General features: G+C 32.0%; 1 protein-coding gene across 3 annotated transcripts in view; it reads left to right on the top strand.

Moving 5' to 3' along the window:
* Nucleotides 1-13,539, top strand: part of Grik2 (glutamate ionotropic receptor kainate type subunit 2) — a 669,837-nt gene that overhangs the window by 353,409 nt on the left and 302,889 nt on the right. For all 3 annotated transcript variants that reach the window (XM_058575396.1, XM_058575405.1, XM_046430718.2), the window contains one exon: nt 10,663-10,806. In XM_058575396.1, coding sequence (XP_058431379.1) covers nt 10,663-10,806 — 144 coding nt within the window. The remainder of the gene's footprint in view (nt 1-10,662; nt 10,807-13,539) is intronic.

The following is a 13,539-nucleotide window of genomic DNA, read 5'->3' as shown; positions in this document are numbered from 1 at the left end:
AAAACAACTAGGATTTTATGCTTGGTTCAAAATGTGCATTTTAAAGAGACAAGTCAGAAAAAAATTACAAAGTACATATTCATGGTAAATATCTATAATTCCTGGAAGGCAAAATAGTCATCTCCTAAAATTATAATTTTAAAACCCTGTGTATTGAATTTCATTCCTTATAAAGCTCTAAAAGTTTACAGGGAAATGATGTTATTTGCAAAACTATCCTGTTGATAATAATAAAGCCAATGAAATTCAGCAAGAGTTCTTGAAGGAATGAAGGCCCAAAATTGTATAAAGCAAACACAGAGGGTCAATGAAAGCTCTATTGTTATAATTAGCATCAGCCACATTTTAGTCCATATTGTACTGATTGTTTCAAATAAGCTAATTTGTGGCCAATTATTTTTTTGGTAGCTTTTACCAAAAACTAGTGTTTTGGTAGCCAAAAACATCAGTTTAGAGAGGCGTAGATATTTATTTTATAAATTCTTCTTTGAGGTGACTTGACCACTCACTGTTAAACTTCTCACCCACTTTTGGATTCTGGTGCTCTGAAAAGGAAAACTAAAATCCTTTCTTCCCTATCCAAAGTCATTTCCTAATACATTCTTTTGAATTCTCTCACACAGTAAGGAGGTGAATCTTTTCAAATTCACTAATTCACAGACTCACAAAATAAATGGATCTGTTAGTTACTCATGGAATTAATATTGGCTCAGGTCACTTCTTATTTGAATTCCATCAATGACTGTCATTCATCCAGGGCTGTCTCCTTCATGGATGTTCAGCACATGGCTCATTTTGAATTTTCTTTCTAATTTTTCTCATTTATTCTCATATAAAACTATTCTATTTTTATCCCCCACTCCTTTTCTTTAATTTTCTTTTAAGTTTCTTATCCGTTTCAGACCTCACAGATACCAATTTGATGCAGGTAGAGACAAAAATCCATACTGTTTTTAAAGATCTTTCATCATGCAACTTCTGGAATCTCTTTTAATTCAACTAATCTACAAAATAGAAATCACTCTGGTTAGTTCAACATCATGAAGCATAGGCGGATGCAGCATCTTACTATGAGAGAGGAATCAAAAGAAGGTAAAATACTGAGTATTAGGGAATTACTTTAGATAGGGAAGAAAGGATTTTAGTATTCCTTTTCAGAGTAGGGAGGCCAGGGAGAGTTTTAATGTAGATGAAAATGTTAACAATGATAAAGTCACACCAAAGAACAGTCTATAATATAAATATCAGCAGGTTTAGTCCTGGAAGAAATTAGGGGAAGTATGAACACTGACAATGATGGACGAAAAGTGACCTTTGATTTCCCTTATTTTCATGAAATGTTGACACAAAACATTATTAGAGACCACATAAAGCATTAAGAATTATAGTGGGAAGTCAGGTAATGGTAACAGTTGAAATATAAAGAGCAATATAAAATCAGAATAAAATGTGGATTTCCTAGGACTGTGAATGAAAATCACAGGACATCTTACAATCAACCTGGTTCAATTCTTTCCTTTATACATGAGGAAACTGGAATGTAAAAAAAAAAAAATGAGTGACACTTTTCCCAGTTTACATTGCTGGTATGAAATTATTTTCCAACAGCAGCACATTGTTTATTAAACACAAAACACTATGATATTTTGCTATTTATCTTTATTCTTAAATTCTAAATCGTCAGTAACCAATGTGTATTCAAATTTTTTTTTAGCTCTGACTTCAACTGAATTTTGGTATATGCACAAACCACATTTTATAGGGATCAAGGTGTTATATGGTAATTTCCTTCTTCTTCTTCTTTTTCTAGAACGTGATCTGTTTTCTTGATCAGCATGAAGCCTGTTCACTCATTTAGGCTAACAGTGGGTGCAGAAGAGTTGAAGCATTATACTTTCTAAACCAGTTCTTTGTTTTGGACCATATCCATCTTGAAGAGATTACCAGTCTTCTGGTGATCATCACCATCATCGTTGAACACCTGCCTATGGACCATGGGCCAGGAATTGTGCAAACTGCTTTAATGTATTATCTCATGCAGTCTGTGCAGTCCACACAGCTGCTGGTAAAGCACTCAGTTTTAAAGTGGTACAAAGAGCTGGCAACAGTGAATGCATAATGGCAGCTGCAGTGTAACAGTGAGAATTGTCTGTGACAATTGTCTCCCCATTGGTTCTAAGGGCATTTCTTCATCATTCCCTCACTTCAGTTAGCAGCTACCATGCTCTTGTTTTGTGTGGGCACAGTGCTAAGTGCAGTGTGCCAGCTGAATGAATGAACGCCAGCTTGCCTTCCAGGTGTGACCTCCTCCCTCTTGCTCAGAAAAGTGTATGATTCTCCCTCTCCTTTAGGCTTCTGCTGACTGTGCAAGGGGGCGTTCCATGTCTGTATCCACCCCTTTGCCCATCAGTATTAATGTCTGTATCTTCTAATTGAAGAATCAACATTTATAGTTATTTTTCTTCTGAAACGATCTGGTTTTTGAAAGTGGTGTTTCCAGCAAGAAAGAGCTATAGCAGATCATCATTTTTATTTCCAACTATAAATTGAGGAAACAAGGCAAAATGAATTTTTAAAGAAATATGTATTATTTGTTTTGTTTAAAAGTGAAGTCAATGAATGCGCCAGAATCATAAACTTTTTCCCCATGTATTAGACATGCATCTCTTTGTGCTATGTACTGTATCTCAGATGGAAATTCAGAAATGAGCAAATCTGAGACGTAGGAGTTCCAGAATGGATCTGCCACCTGCCAGCTAGCATTCAGATCTCAAAGGAGACCTGCCCGCACTTATTTAATGGAAAGATAAATGTGTTCACAGAACTGTTACTATAAATTCATTTAGAAATGGGGCAGAGGCTGCTCTCACATTCCTCCCAGGTTAGAGCTGCTGGCAGATTTGGTTCACTGTACCTCTGGGAGGTAATACATTCTAGCTAGATAGCAAAGCACAATTGTTACTCTGAGCTCACTAATACCTATTTTTATTCACTCTTTAAATTAAACCTTGTTAAATTCATGTATTTATTTTAAAAATGCTTTTATATACTTATTACTGGTAAGGCAATACATGGAATATTGCTTGAGTATTATAAACTAGATATTGTTACCATTAAAATATGCTTATGGTCTGGAATGGAAAACAGAAAGTTTAGAAAAGAGTTTTATTAAAACTTAAATGTGTAAGAAAGAAGATGTAGATCAGTAATGCCTAAATGGGAAGGATTTTAGATGCATATAGGATAAAATTAAAAATATTAATTATTTTCCAAAAAATGCACAATAATGCTTTGATTTTTAGCAGCTGTATTGGAGTACAAAGTACATTCTTTAAAATGCCCATATTAAAATTACAGTTTGGTAAGTTTTGACATACTTGTATGCAATATACATATATGAAACCATCACTATAATCATGATGTGAATACACATCACAGTCACTATTAAGAGTTATTTAAAGGTACATTATTACATACAATATTGGGTGAGTTTTTAGAATAGAAGATCTCTGCTATGTAAGAAGCCTTAAACAAAGAATGACTTATTAATACAAATATAACCTCAACTGGAACAATAGAGAAAATAATTTTGAAAATGCTGTGTTATAAGTTCTCCCAGTCAATATCCAATTGGGGTACCCCAAAGTCATGCTACTTAAGGGACAAAAACATTCTGAAAGAATGCCTCCCCATGAGAAAGAAAAAATGCTTTGATTGATTTTCACTAGGAGGAATCTTTAGTATATTTGAGAAATTTTATGTACCAATGTTCTCTTCTATGTTTGTATGTAGGTCAGAATTGATTGATTATGTTTTCTTCATGCTTTATGCAAATAAAAGCTACTTGAGATTTGATGAAATGTCACTGGGTGAATAAACCAATTTCTGTTGCAATTACTTAGCCATAGAATTTAACATTTGTCCCTTACACACCTGCATCTGTTACACATTCCATTCCTGAAAATAATTAGATTAAGTATAAGATAAATTCAGCAATAGCTTAGTGAGAAGATTAGCTCATATTTAAATGTATTTGCAGGCATTTCTCATGGTCTTTTCAAGCAACACACTTAGAAAGATCACATTAGTTCTACTGAAATGTGTAGGATACCATTGCATAATTTTAAAGATTTTCAAAACAAATTTTTTGCTGACATTGTTTGTCCACTAAGTAATTTATTTTGGAAAGGAAAATAAAGCTCCAATTCCAATCTATTCTGAGGTAGGATCTTGGGATGGTTCCCAATCCAAATGACAGATGTGTGAACTAGAAATGAACTATGGAGCTTTACACTAAGTTCTGTGCTGTTTAGCTCCGTCTCTACCTACCTGATCTGTACTTCTGGGATGTACTCCCAGGGTGTACAACTCTTCTAACTTTCAAGTAAGTGTATATCTATCTATCTATCTATCTATCTATCTATCTATCTATCTATCTATATTTGCATCTATATCATACATACATACATATGTAATTATAATTCAAATGTGTATATGATTAACTATAATTCAGTGAGAAAATGGAGTGGATTGTCTGGTCTTCACTGATGATCAAGCTTCATCCCTAAACTTAGATTTTGACTTTGTAGTTTAGGATGCAAATGACTACAGATTTATATGTTCACCTTACATGGGCTTCAATAACCAAATTGTTCACATATTTCAATTTTAACGCAATTCATGAAATTACAATTTTTACTTTTTTAACCCTTGAGTACTTTTTAGAGTAGCTCTGATATGTAAAAAGTAAATAAAAACAACAACAACAACAACACTGACTGGGGGACCAATTTAACTTTAATTTTCAGTCCCATCTCAGAAACACACCCTCAGTGGGAATCATAATTGTTTGGTTCTCATCAGAGCACTCCCCAAACATAATACCTTCCCTCTCTGCTTCTCCTCCTTTGCCACCTTTATAGACTTGTTGGAAGTAAGGCCTGTGGAAGGCAGTGTGTTATGATCCTCAGAGAGAGGTTGTAAGAATTAGGCTTTGCCTGAGTCTCCTTTTTGCCAATATTTTCATGATGAGAACTTGAGAGAAGATTACTTTAATCTTCCTAAGCTTCAGTATCTTCCTCTATGATAATAATAATTTTAAAATATATGGTCTTTGTGAGAAATAAGTGATATAATGCATGTAATCACAGGTGTGCAGCATAAAGCATTCAATGTTACTTAATAGTAATAACAATGTTATTAAAGTAATGACAAAATAATTTAACCTGGTTCTCCTCACATTTCTCCTTCTGTGTTTCACCCTCCTTTTCTTTCCTCCTGTTATTTGTCAAGACAAAATTCAGGGCAAATGATTATAGAGTCAATATGAGAGGGTGAAGATTTATCAAAAGCAAATAAACCACTAGATTTGGGAGTAAGAGTAAAATCTTGGGATTTTAAGCTCAAGCTTGAAAGACACTCAGGGTCTTTGCCTTTTGAAAATCTTCTGAGCAGCAGAAAATCTTCTTCTGAGCAAGGAAACTAGAGCGGAGAAGAGGGGCTTTGAGAAACATGGTATTGTGAGGAGTTAAGAATTAGGCTTCCTCTGACATTCATGAAATAAAGATTAAAAATGTTAGTTTTTAAATTAATTTTGTACTTTTGAACTAATCTTGCATCCTGCTGAGGTCAGGATTTCTTTGAGTTACGTTCTGCTGTAATTTCTTCTTGCAGTCTAATATATATTTGTTGCTTTTGGTTTCTCTATTTCATATTTTATTTTATTTTGAAAATTAATTTTCTCTGATCATTTTTGGGCCTCTATTTAACTCCATTACTAGATTTTGTATGATCATCTGTAGGTCATTCCTTTTTTATCTTTATAGTGATGATATTTTACTAATAAGTAGTCATAGTCAGTGGCAACAAGAATTTCTGAAGAGTTGTGGCTGGCTGTTCCTCAGAGCCAGTGATTGGGAATGTAGGTCTATGACTGGGTCTTTCCTAACCATACTTAAAATTTAAATTGTGTTTCACTTCAACTTCTCTTGAACCAAATAATATTTTAACATAATAATCTTTGATATGCAAAGGTACATCTTCAAAGGTTTACTATTTACATGCTGTCACTTATAAGAAGGCTTAAGATTTTTAGAAATCAAACTACCAGTTATCATAGCATGGTGTGACTCTAGTATATATGCACATATACATAGACACATGTGTGGGTCCATGTATATATACTTATTTGCATTTTCTGTTTCTAAATTTCTTTAAATGTAGTTCCCTGAGCTTAAGTTCCCTAAACCCATTATGTTTGACTCTCAGAAATCTTCTCCATGAATGAAATTGTCCCTGATGAATGTTGCTGACTTTCTAAATGACCTACTTTGTTTCTTTTGGGTATATATCCATTGATGGGATTGCTGGATCATGTGATGGTTCTATTTTTAATTTTTTAAAGAATTTCCATACTGTTTTCCATGATGGCTTTACTAACTTACATCTCCATCAACAGTGTGCAAGGGTTCCCTTTTCTCCACATCCTAACCAGCATATTAGTCTTTTTTGACAGCATTCTTACTGGAGTGAGTTGATATCTCATTGTAGTTTGATTTGCATTTATTTACCTGATGATTAATGAAGTTGAACATTTTTCATGTACATGTTGGCCATTTGTGTATCTTTTTAGAAATGTTCATATCTATTGTCAATTTTTAAATTAATTTTTAATCGCCTTTTTTTTTTGGCTATAGAGCTTTTGGTGTTCCTTAAGTATTCTGCATGTTAACCCTTTGTCAGACTTACATACTACAAATATTTTCTACCATTCTGTAGGTCATTGATGTTTGCTTTGTTTTGCAGAAGCTTTAGTTTTATGTATTCCATTGTCTATTTACTTTTATTTCCTGTGATTTTGGGGGTTTTACCAAAACTTTTTGCCCACTAAAATGTCCTGAAGCATTTCCACTGTTTTCTTCCAGTATTTCCACAGTTTTTAGTTACATTGAAGATCTTTATCCAGTTTGAGTTGATTTTTGTAACTGATGATGGGAGCCTAGTTTCATTCTGCATGTAGATATCCAATTTTTCCAGAACCATTCATCGAAAATACTGTTTTCTCCATTTCATGTTTTTAGCACTTTGTCAAAAATCATTTGACTGTACATGCACAGACTTCTAGTTTTTTATTCTGTTCCATTAATTTTTATGCCTGTTTTTAAGCCAACACCACTCTGTTTGGATTAAAATAGCTTTTCAGTATGTTTGCAATTCAGATATTATGATGCCTCATACTTTCCTTCCTTCCTTCCTTCCTTCCTTTCTTTTTCTTTCTTTCTTTCCTCTAGGTTATTTTGTCTGTCCAGGTTTTTTTTTTTATGGTTCCAAACAAATTTTAGGATTGTCTTTCCTAGTTCCATGAACAAAATCATGGGCATTTTGATAGGGTTGCATGAAATTGCAGATTGTTTTAAGTTTTATAAACATTTTAGCAATATTGATTCTAACAATCCATGAACACAGGATATCTTTCCATTTATTTGTGTCTTCTTCAATTTTTCCAACAATGTTTTATAGTTATATTGTAAAGATATTTCACCTCTTAGGTGAAATTTATTGCTAGCTATTTTATTTTTTGGTAGATATTAAAAAATGGATCGCTCTCTTGATTTTTTAAGATAATTCACTAATGCTGCATAGTAACGCAATTTGTTTGTATGTTGATTTTTGTATATCCTGCTAGTTTGCTCAATTTTTTAATTATTTTTAATATTTTTAGTGCAGTCTTTGTGTTTTTTACATATAAAATTCTGTCATCTATAAGCAATGATAATTTGACTTCTTCCTTTTCTATTTGGAGTCCCTCAATTTCATTCTCTTACTTAATTCTTCAGGCTAGGACTTCCAGCACTATGTTGAATAAAACTGGTGAAAGTGGGCATCCATACCTTTTTTTAAAAAAAAATATTATTAATTAACTAATTTATTTTAATGAGCTGAAAATCTTAAATACAATGCTTTAAGTTTTCCAAGTTCAATATGATGTGAAATGTTGGCTTGTTTTAAATATCCTTTATTATGTTGAAGTATGTTCTAATTTGTTCAGTGTTCTTATCATCAAAGGTCATTGAATTTTATCAAATACTCTTTCCTCATCTATTAAGATGATCATATGGTTTATGTCTTTGTTCAACCATATTGAATCCCTGAGGTAATCTTTGAAATGTGCTGTTGGATTCAGCTTTCTAGCATTTTTAAATCCATGTTCATCAAGGATTTTGGCCTGTAGCTTTCTTTTTTGTTGTATTGTCTGGTTTTAGTATCAGGTGATGCTGGCCTCCTTGAATAAATTTGGAAGAATTTTCTCCTCTTGTTTAAGTGTTTGGTAGATTTCAGCAGTGAAACCATCTGGTTCTGGACTGTTCTTTGATGGGAAACATTTTATTGCTGATGTTTTCAGTCTATATTTCTTCATAAATCAATATTGTTAAACTGTATATATGTAGGAAATTGTTCATTTCTTTCAGTTTTTCAAAGTTGTTAGTATATATTTGTCCCTAATAATTTCTGATGATCTTTGTGTTCCTTTGCTGTCAGTGGAATGCATCCTTGTTCATCTCTGATTTGAGTCTTCTTTTAGTCTAGCTAATGGTTTGTCAGTTTTGTTTATCTATTAAAAAAACAACTTTTTTGTTGATATTTGTATCATTTTTAAACTCTATATTTCATTTATCTCTGCTCTGGTTTTTCTTATTTCTTTCCTTCTGCTAGTGGTGGGTTTGGTTTGTTCTTGCTTTTCCAGTTTTTTTAAGTATAGTGATATGTTGTTTATTAGAAATCTATCTGCCTTTTTGATGTAGGCATTGATTCCTATAAACCTCTTCTTATGGCTTTTACTATATTTCATGTTTCTTAATATGTTTTGTCTCTTCAATTTTTTTTTCAAGAAATTTTACTTTATTTTCTCTCTTAATTTCTTTCTTGATCTATTAGGAGTAAGCTGTTTTGTTTCCATTTTTTATGGTTTCTAAAGATTTTGTTATTAATTTCTGGTTTTCTGGTGTTGTGATGCAAAAAAAAAGTACTTTATGCTTTCAATTTTTAAAGATTTTCTGTGAGACTTTTAAAAACAATGAATATAAATACAGTTGATTCTTATCTCTGACTTTCTTAGGGAAATTTCCAGATTAGAATGAACATGTATATTTTAAAGACTCCTTTGTGGTGATATTGTGAAATTGTGAAACTTTTCAATGATATCTGAAAGAAGTCATTTCTTCATACTCTTGTTAACAGTGATACATTTAAAAAATTCATTTAATTTTGAGACCAAAATGTATCTTTCATATTTTGATAACTATTTTTGTGACTACCTTTGTGATATAACATACATTATTTGAATTCTAAGTCAGGCTAACAGCAACTATTAGACAGCTATTAATCTAATCCTTAGATTACTATTATATGCCTGTATTAATTTGCTCCATGACACTAATTTTCACTATTCAGCCAGGATATATGAACTTAGTCAGTTAGTATTTATAAAATGAATGTTATGAATTCAAGTTATATTCCTTAAAGACTTAAGAAGTATAAAGAGTATTATTATGTTCTGTCATTCCATTGTGCTCTTTAGCCATCTTATTTCATGTGGTAAAACTCCTTAGGATCCATGTCCATGAAAGCTACTATGTGTACTTCTTTTATTTTGTATTGTGTAAAACACTATAATCTAAAGGATTTCTATTCATTTTGAAATTCATTTTTACAGCTCACTATTTGTGTGAATGAAAGAAAAAAAAACACCAGTTTTTATTCTAAAGCATGCTAAGGAGATGGCTCAAAGTTCATTGGTACCCTCTCATATGACCCCCTTCTGTAGGTAGTGAACCTGACATGGATCTGTCAAACAATGTGAGGATTCGTTTAACATAGCACTTGACAGTTGTTGAGCCTCTGAGCCCCTGGTTTATTGTGACTTATAAACATTTTATTTTTTACCATCAGCCTCTAAGGTACTTGGTAATTTGAGCAGGTGCAGCACAGTAGAATTCATATTCATTTTACTTAAGAAGCCAAATGAACTTTTATTCATATGGAAATTTCAAGAAAAGACAACAGCACAGGGATTAAACTTAGCTTCCTGAAAAGGGATTAATAAATGTATTAATGTTCAAAACTGTAGCATCATTTCTGAGCTACAACTCTTTGAAAAACTGAGTTGAAGAAAAGATCAGGGTTTATATTAGCAAGCTTTTTTGAGAGAATCTCCTTTAAAATCTCTTTTCTTCTTACCATACAAGAGAACTGCTTCCTTATTTACTTTCTTTCCTGTGTGATGTGTGAGTTAACCATTGACAATGTTAGCAATTACATTCATTGTGTGTGCACACGGGTGTGTGTTTGTAGAAAGTAAAGTGTAATAGAGACAAAAGGGAATTAATGAATGTCTTCAAATATTTCCAACTCCAACAAGGATGTCAGGAGAATAACTAACTGGGTTATCACTTCAGGAAAGAAAGGCTGGTTGCATGTATTGTTCTAATGGAGCCTATGTAGTAACTTAAGTTAGAGAATAGCATGCTGGAGAAAATGTTTTCTATTCAATATAAGGAAAAGCATATGCATTTCTTTCACTCCATCTTTTTCTCCAGTTCCAAACCAAGTACCTCAGGCTCCACTGGTGTACTTAACACTTATTTACTTTTCCTCTGCTTCCAGACGGATGCTGCTTTAATGTATGATGCTGTGCACGTTGTGTCTGTGGCAGTCCAGCAGTTTCCCCAGATGACAGTTAGCTCCTTGCAGTGTAATCGCCACAAACCCTGGCGCTTTGGGACCCGTTTCATGAGCCTAATTAAAGAGGTAAGTCCGAGAAGCACTCTACTTTATCACTTCTGTGCTCAAGGTGAATAAAGTAAAATTATTGAAGTTTTTCTATCTGGTGATATTTTACTTTTATCTTTTAAAGTAAACTTCCCCTCTCCCCTGAAACAAGCAAAATTAAGATTTTTACTAAAAAATATGAAAAAAAATATTGTTTTGATTATTCATAAGTGGAATATCCATAAAAATATCTATGATGAAGTAAACATGAAAGACTGTGACCTATGAAAGTTTAATTTATGATATTGTTAACTTTTACCTTACTGAATCTTTATGTGTGTTAACTTTTCATTTATGTAGACATATAGAAATTTATAGAATGCTCATATTTTAGGCAACAAGATATAAAATGCATTTTTAATATGAGTGTCATTTGAACTACACTAAAATTATATCTAGTTTGAGAGGCTTAAAGTGCAGTTCTTTAGATTTATGGTTCTGAAATATAATGTCTAGTTATTTTAATTATATTAACATTTAACATAAAACAGAACATATGGACTCATAAAAATGCAAAATTTACTTCATACTGTATAATATAACCATCCTTATGATTATATATTATTTCAGATTGGGTCAATTACAGTTATAGACCAAGCATGCCTGATGTAAGAAAAAAGTGGAAAATTCTTAAAGATTGTACATATGTGCACACACAAATACATTTTCTTTCTATTCTTTCTGCTATTCCTATCATGAAAGAAAGTCATTTGTTGGCTCAGGATATATTTTAGAGATGAAAGTATAGCTGATTGTTAAATTTTGTTATGAAAAATCACAGGTATTACCATATAAGAATTTTCATTAATTGGTTAAATAAATCATCAGTTCATCTTATCATTAATTACTCATCGTGAAATAGGATCATTCAGTATTAAAATAATTATACATAAATAAATAAAAGAATCTCTAAATTCTTGGCAAAGAATAGCCATGAATTTCCCTTGTCTAATTCTTATAAAACCCTTAGATAAGTGAATTGACATCCCCAGAAAAAGATGAAGTTTGTTAGATGCTCCACACTTTGAATTTACTTAAGGTTCAAAACCAAGCATTAGAGCACTCACATAGCCCACATAGGGGCTCACATAGCTCCCTCATAGCCCACTGGTTGAAGTAGTTGAAGAACTGATCTTTCTGAACCTGGACCTTATGTATTGAGACCATGACATGTGTCAAGCAGCCATAGAAGAAAGAGTTGTATGACATTCCACTCATTGTATTTCTTGTAGAGTATAATTGAGAACCTTGTCTACTAATTTATACAGTGTCCCCCTTATGAGGACAAACAGGAGAAATTTCTCTCAGGGCTCAGTCCCAGGAGAAGCTGTTTCTCCTGAGCCACTGGTGTGTCTTAACTTATGAACTCTACATATTATATTTTCATTATATTTTCTTTTCTGGTTTGGTTGTTTGTTAGAAGTTCAAGTTTGAATTTGTGATAAAATTTTATTAGTTCCATGATCTCATCGGGTTTACGTTTTTATGGTCTCTCTATTCCAGATTTGTTTGACTATTTTTTGCTTCTATTCCTATAGATGTTAACTCATTTGTATGTTTTTATATCATCTATTTTTGCTAACCATCTAAAATTTTTTGTCTTGAAGACATTGGGCAAACTTTTTTTTTTTTTTTTTTCTCATTAGGGTACTGGAGATTGAACCCAGAGGCACTTTACCACAGAACTATATCCCTAGTCCTTCTTACTTTTTTTATTTTAAGAAAGATTCTCACTAAGTTACTTTAAGGCCTAAGTTGCTAAGGCTGGCCTCAAACTTGCTATCCTCCTGCTTCAGTCCCCTGAGATGCAGGGATTATAGACATGCACCACTGCACCTGGCTGTTTTTTTTTTTTTTTTTCTAAGCCAGTTAATATGTGTTTAACTTTAGTGAAGACATGTTGAGATTGTCTATCTATCTATCTATCTATACACATATATACTTATATTATTTTTGTATAAATTATAATTTTGTAAATTTGTATAAATTATAATTATATTTACTTATAATTTATTAGCTTGACTATTTTACAATTCCTGAGAAACACAGAGGTTCAGAAATATTCTAATAAAGATATTCATTTGGATTCTTTATTGAAATATTACCCTTAATTTTTTTTTGGTTTATTTATTTTGAGCATTGGTGTTTATTATTTTAAACATTATAATTACGATTTTTTCCTTGCATAACTTAAAATTCTCATACATGTGTAAGTATTTTTCAAAGCTATTTCCAAATGAAAATAGTGGAAAGCAATTAATTTGGCCTAGGTAGCAAACAGAATAAGAAAAGATTTTATATTAACACAAAGTGCAAATAATACCCACCTTGGAAGGGTGAACACATTACATAGTAAGTTATGGTATTCCTGCTTCATTCCCCACTTATAGCTTTGTATAAAATAATTACTTAGGAGAAATTAAAGTAATAAGGGAAATTATTATAAGGGGAAATTGCATAACTGAAGTCTAACATATGTTTTCTGGGGTTTACTTCTTTTCAGTGTAACAAGTTTCTTTTTATATTAAATTAATTTAGGACTAGTAGTTCATAACAGTTATATCTGTAATACATAGTGAGATATCCAGTAGTTCATATGTCATAATAATAAGTGACTAAATTCTTTTTACTACTTAAAGCATAATCATCAAATTTCTTTTAGAAAAGAGTTATAAGTAGAAACATTAATTGTATAAAATGAAAATTTTAAAA

This window comes from Marmota monax, unplaced genomic scaffold (genome assembly GCF_021218885.2).
Source record: "Marmota monax isolate L192 unplaced genomic scaffold, Marmota_monax_Labrador192_F-V1.1 WCK01_AAM20220418_F8-fsc00013, whole genome shotgun sequence".
Classification (NCBI taxonomy): domain Eukaryota; kingdom Metazoa; phylum Chordata; class Mammalia; order Rodentia; family Sciuridae; genus Marmota; species Marmota monax.
The sequence above is the reverse complement of the archived record's forward strand: the minus strand, read 5'-3'. Positions and strand labels throughout refer to the sequence as shown.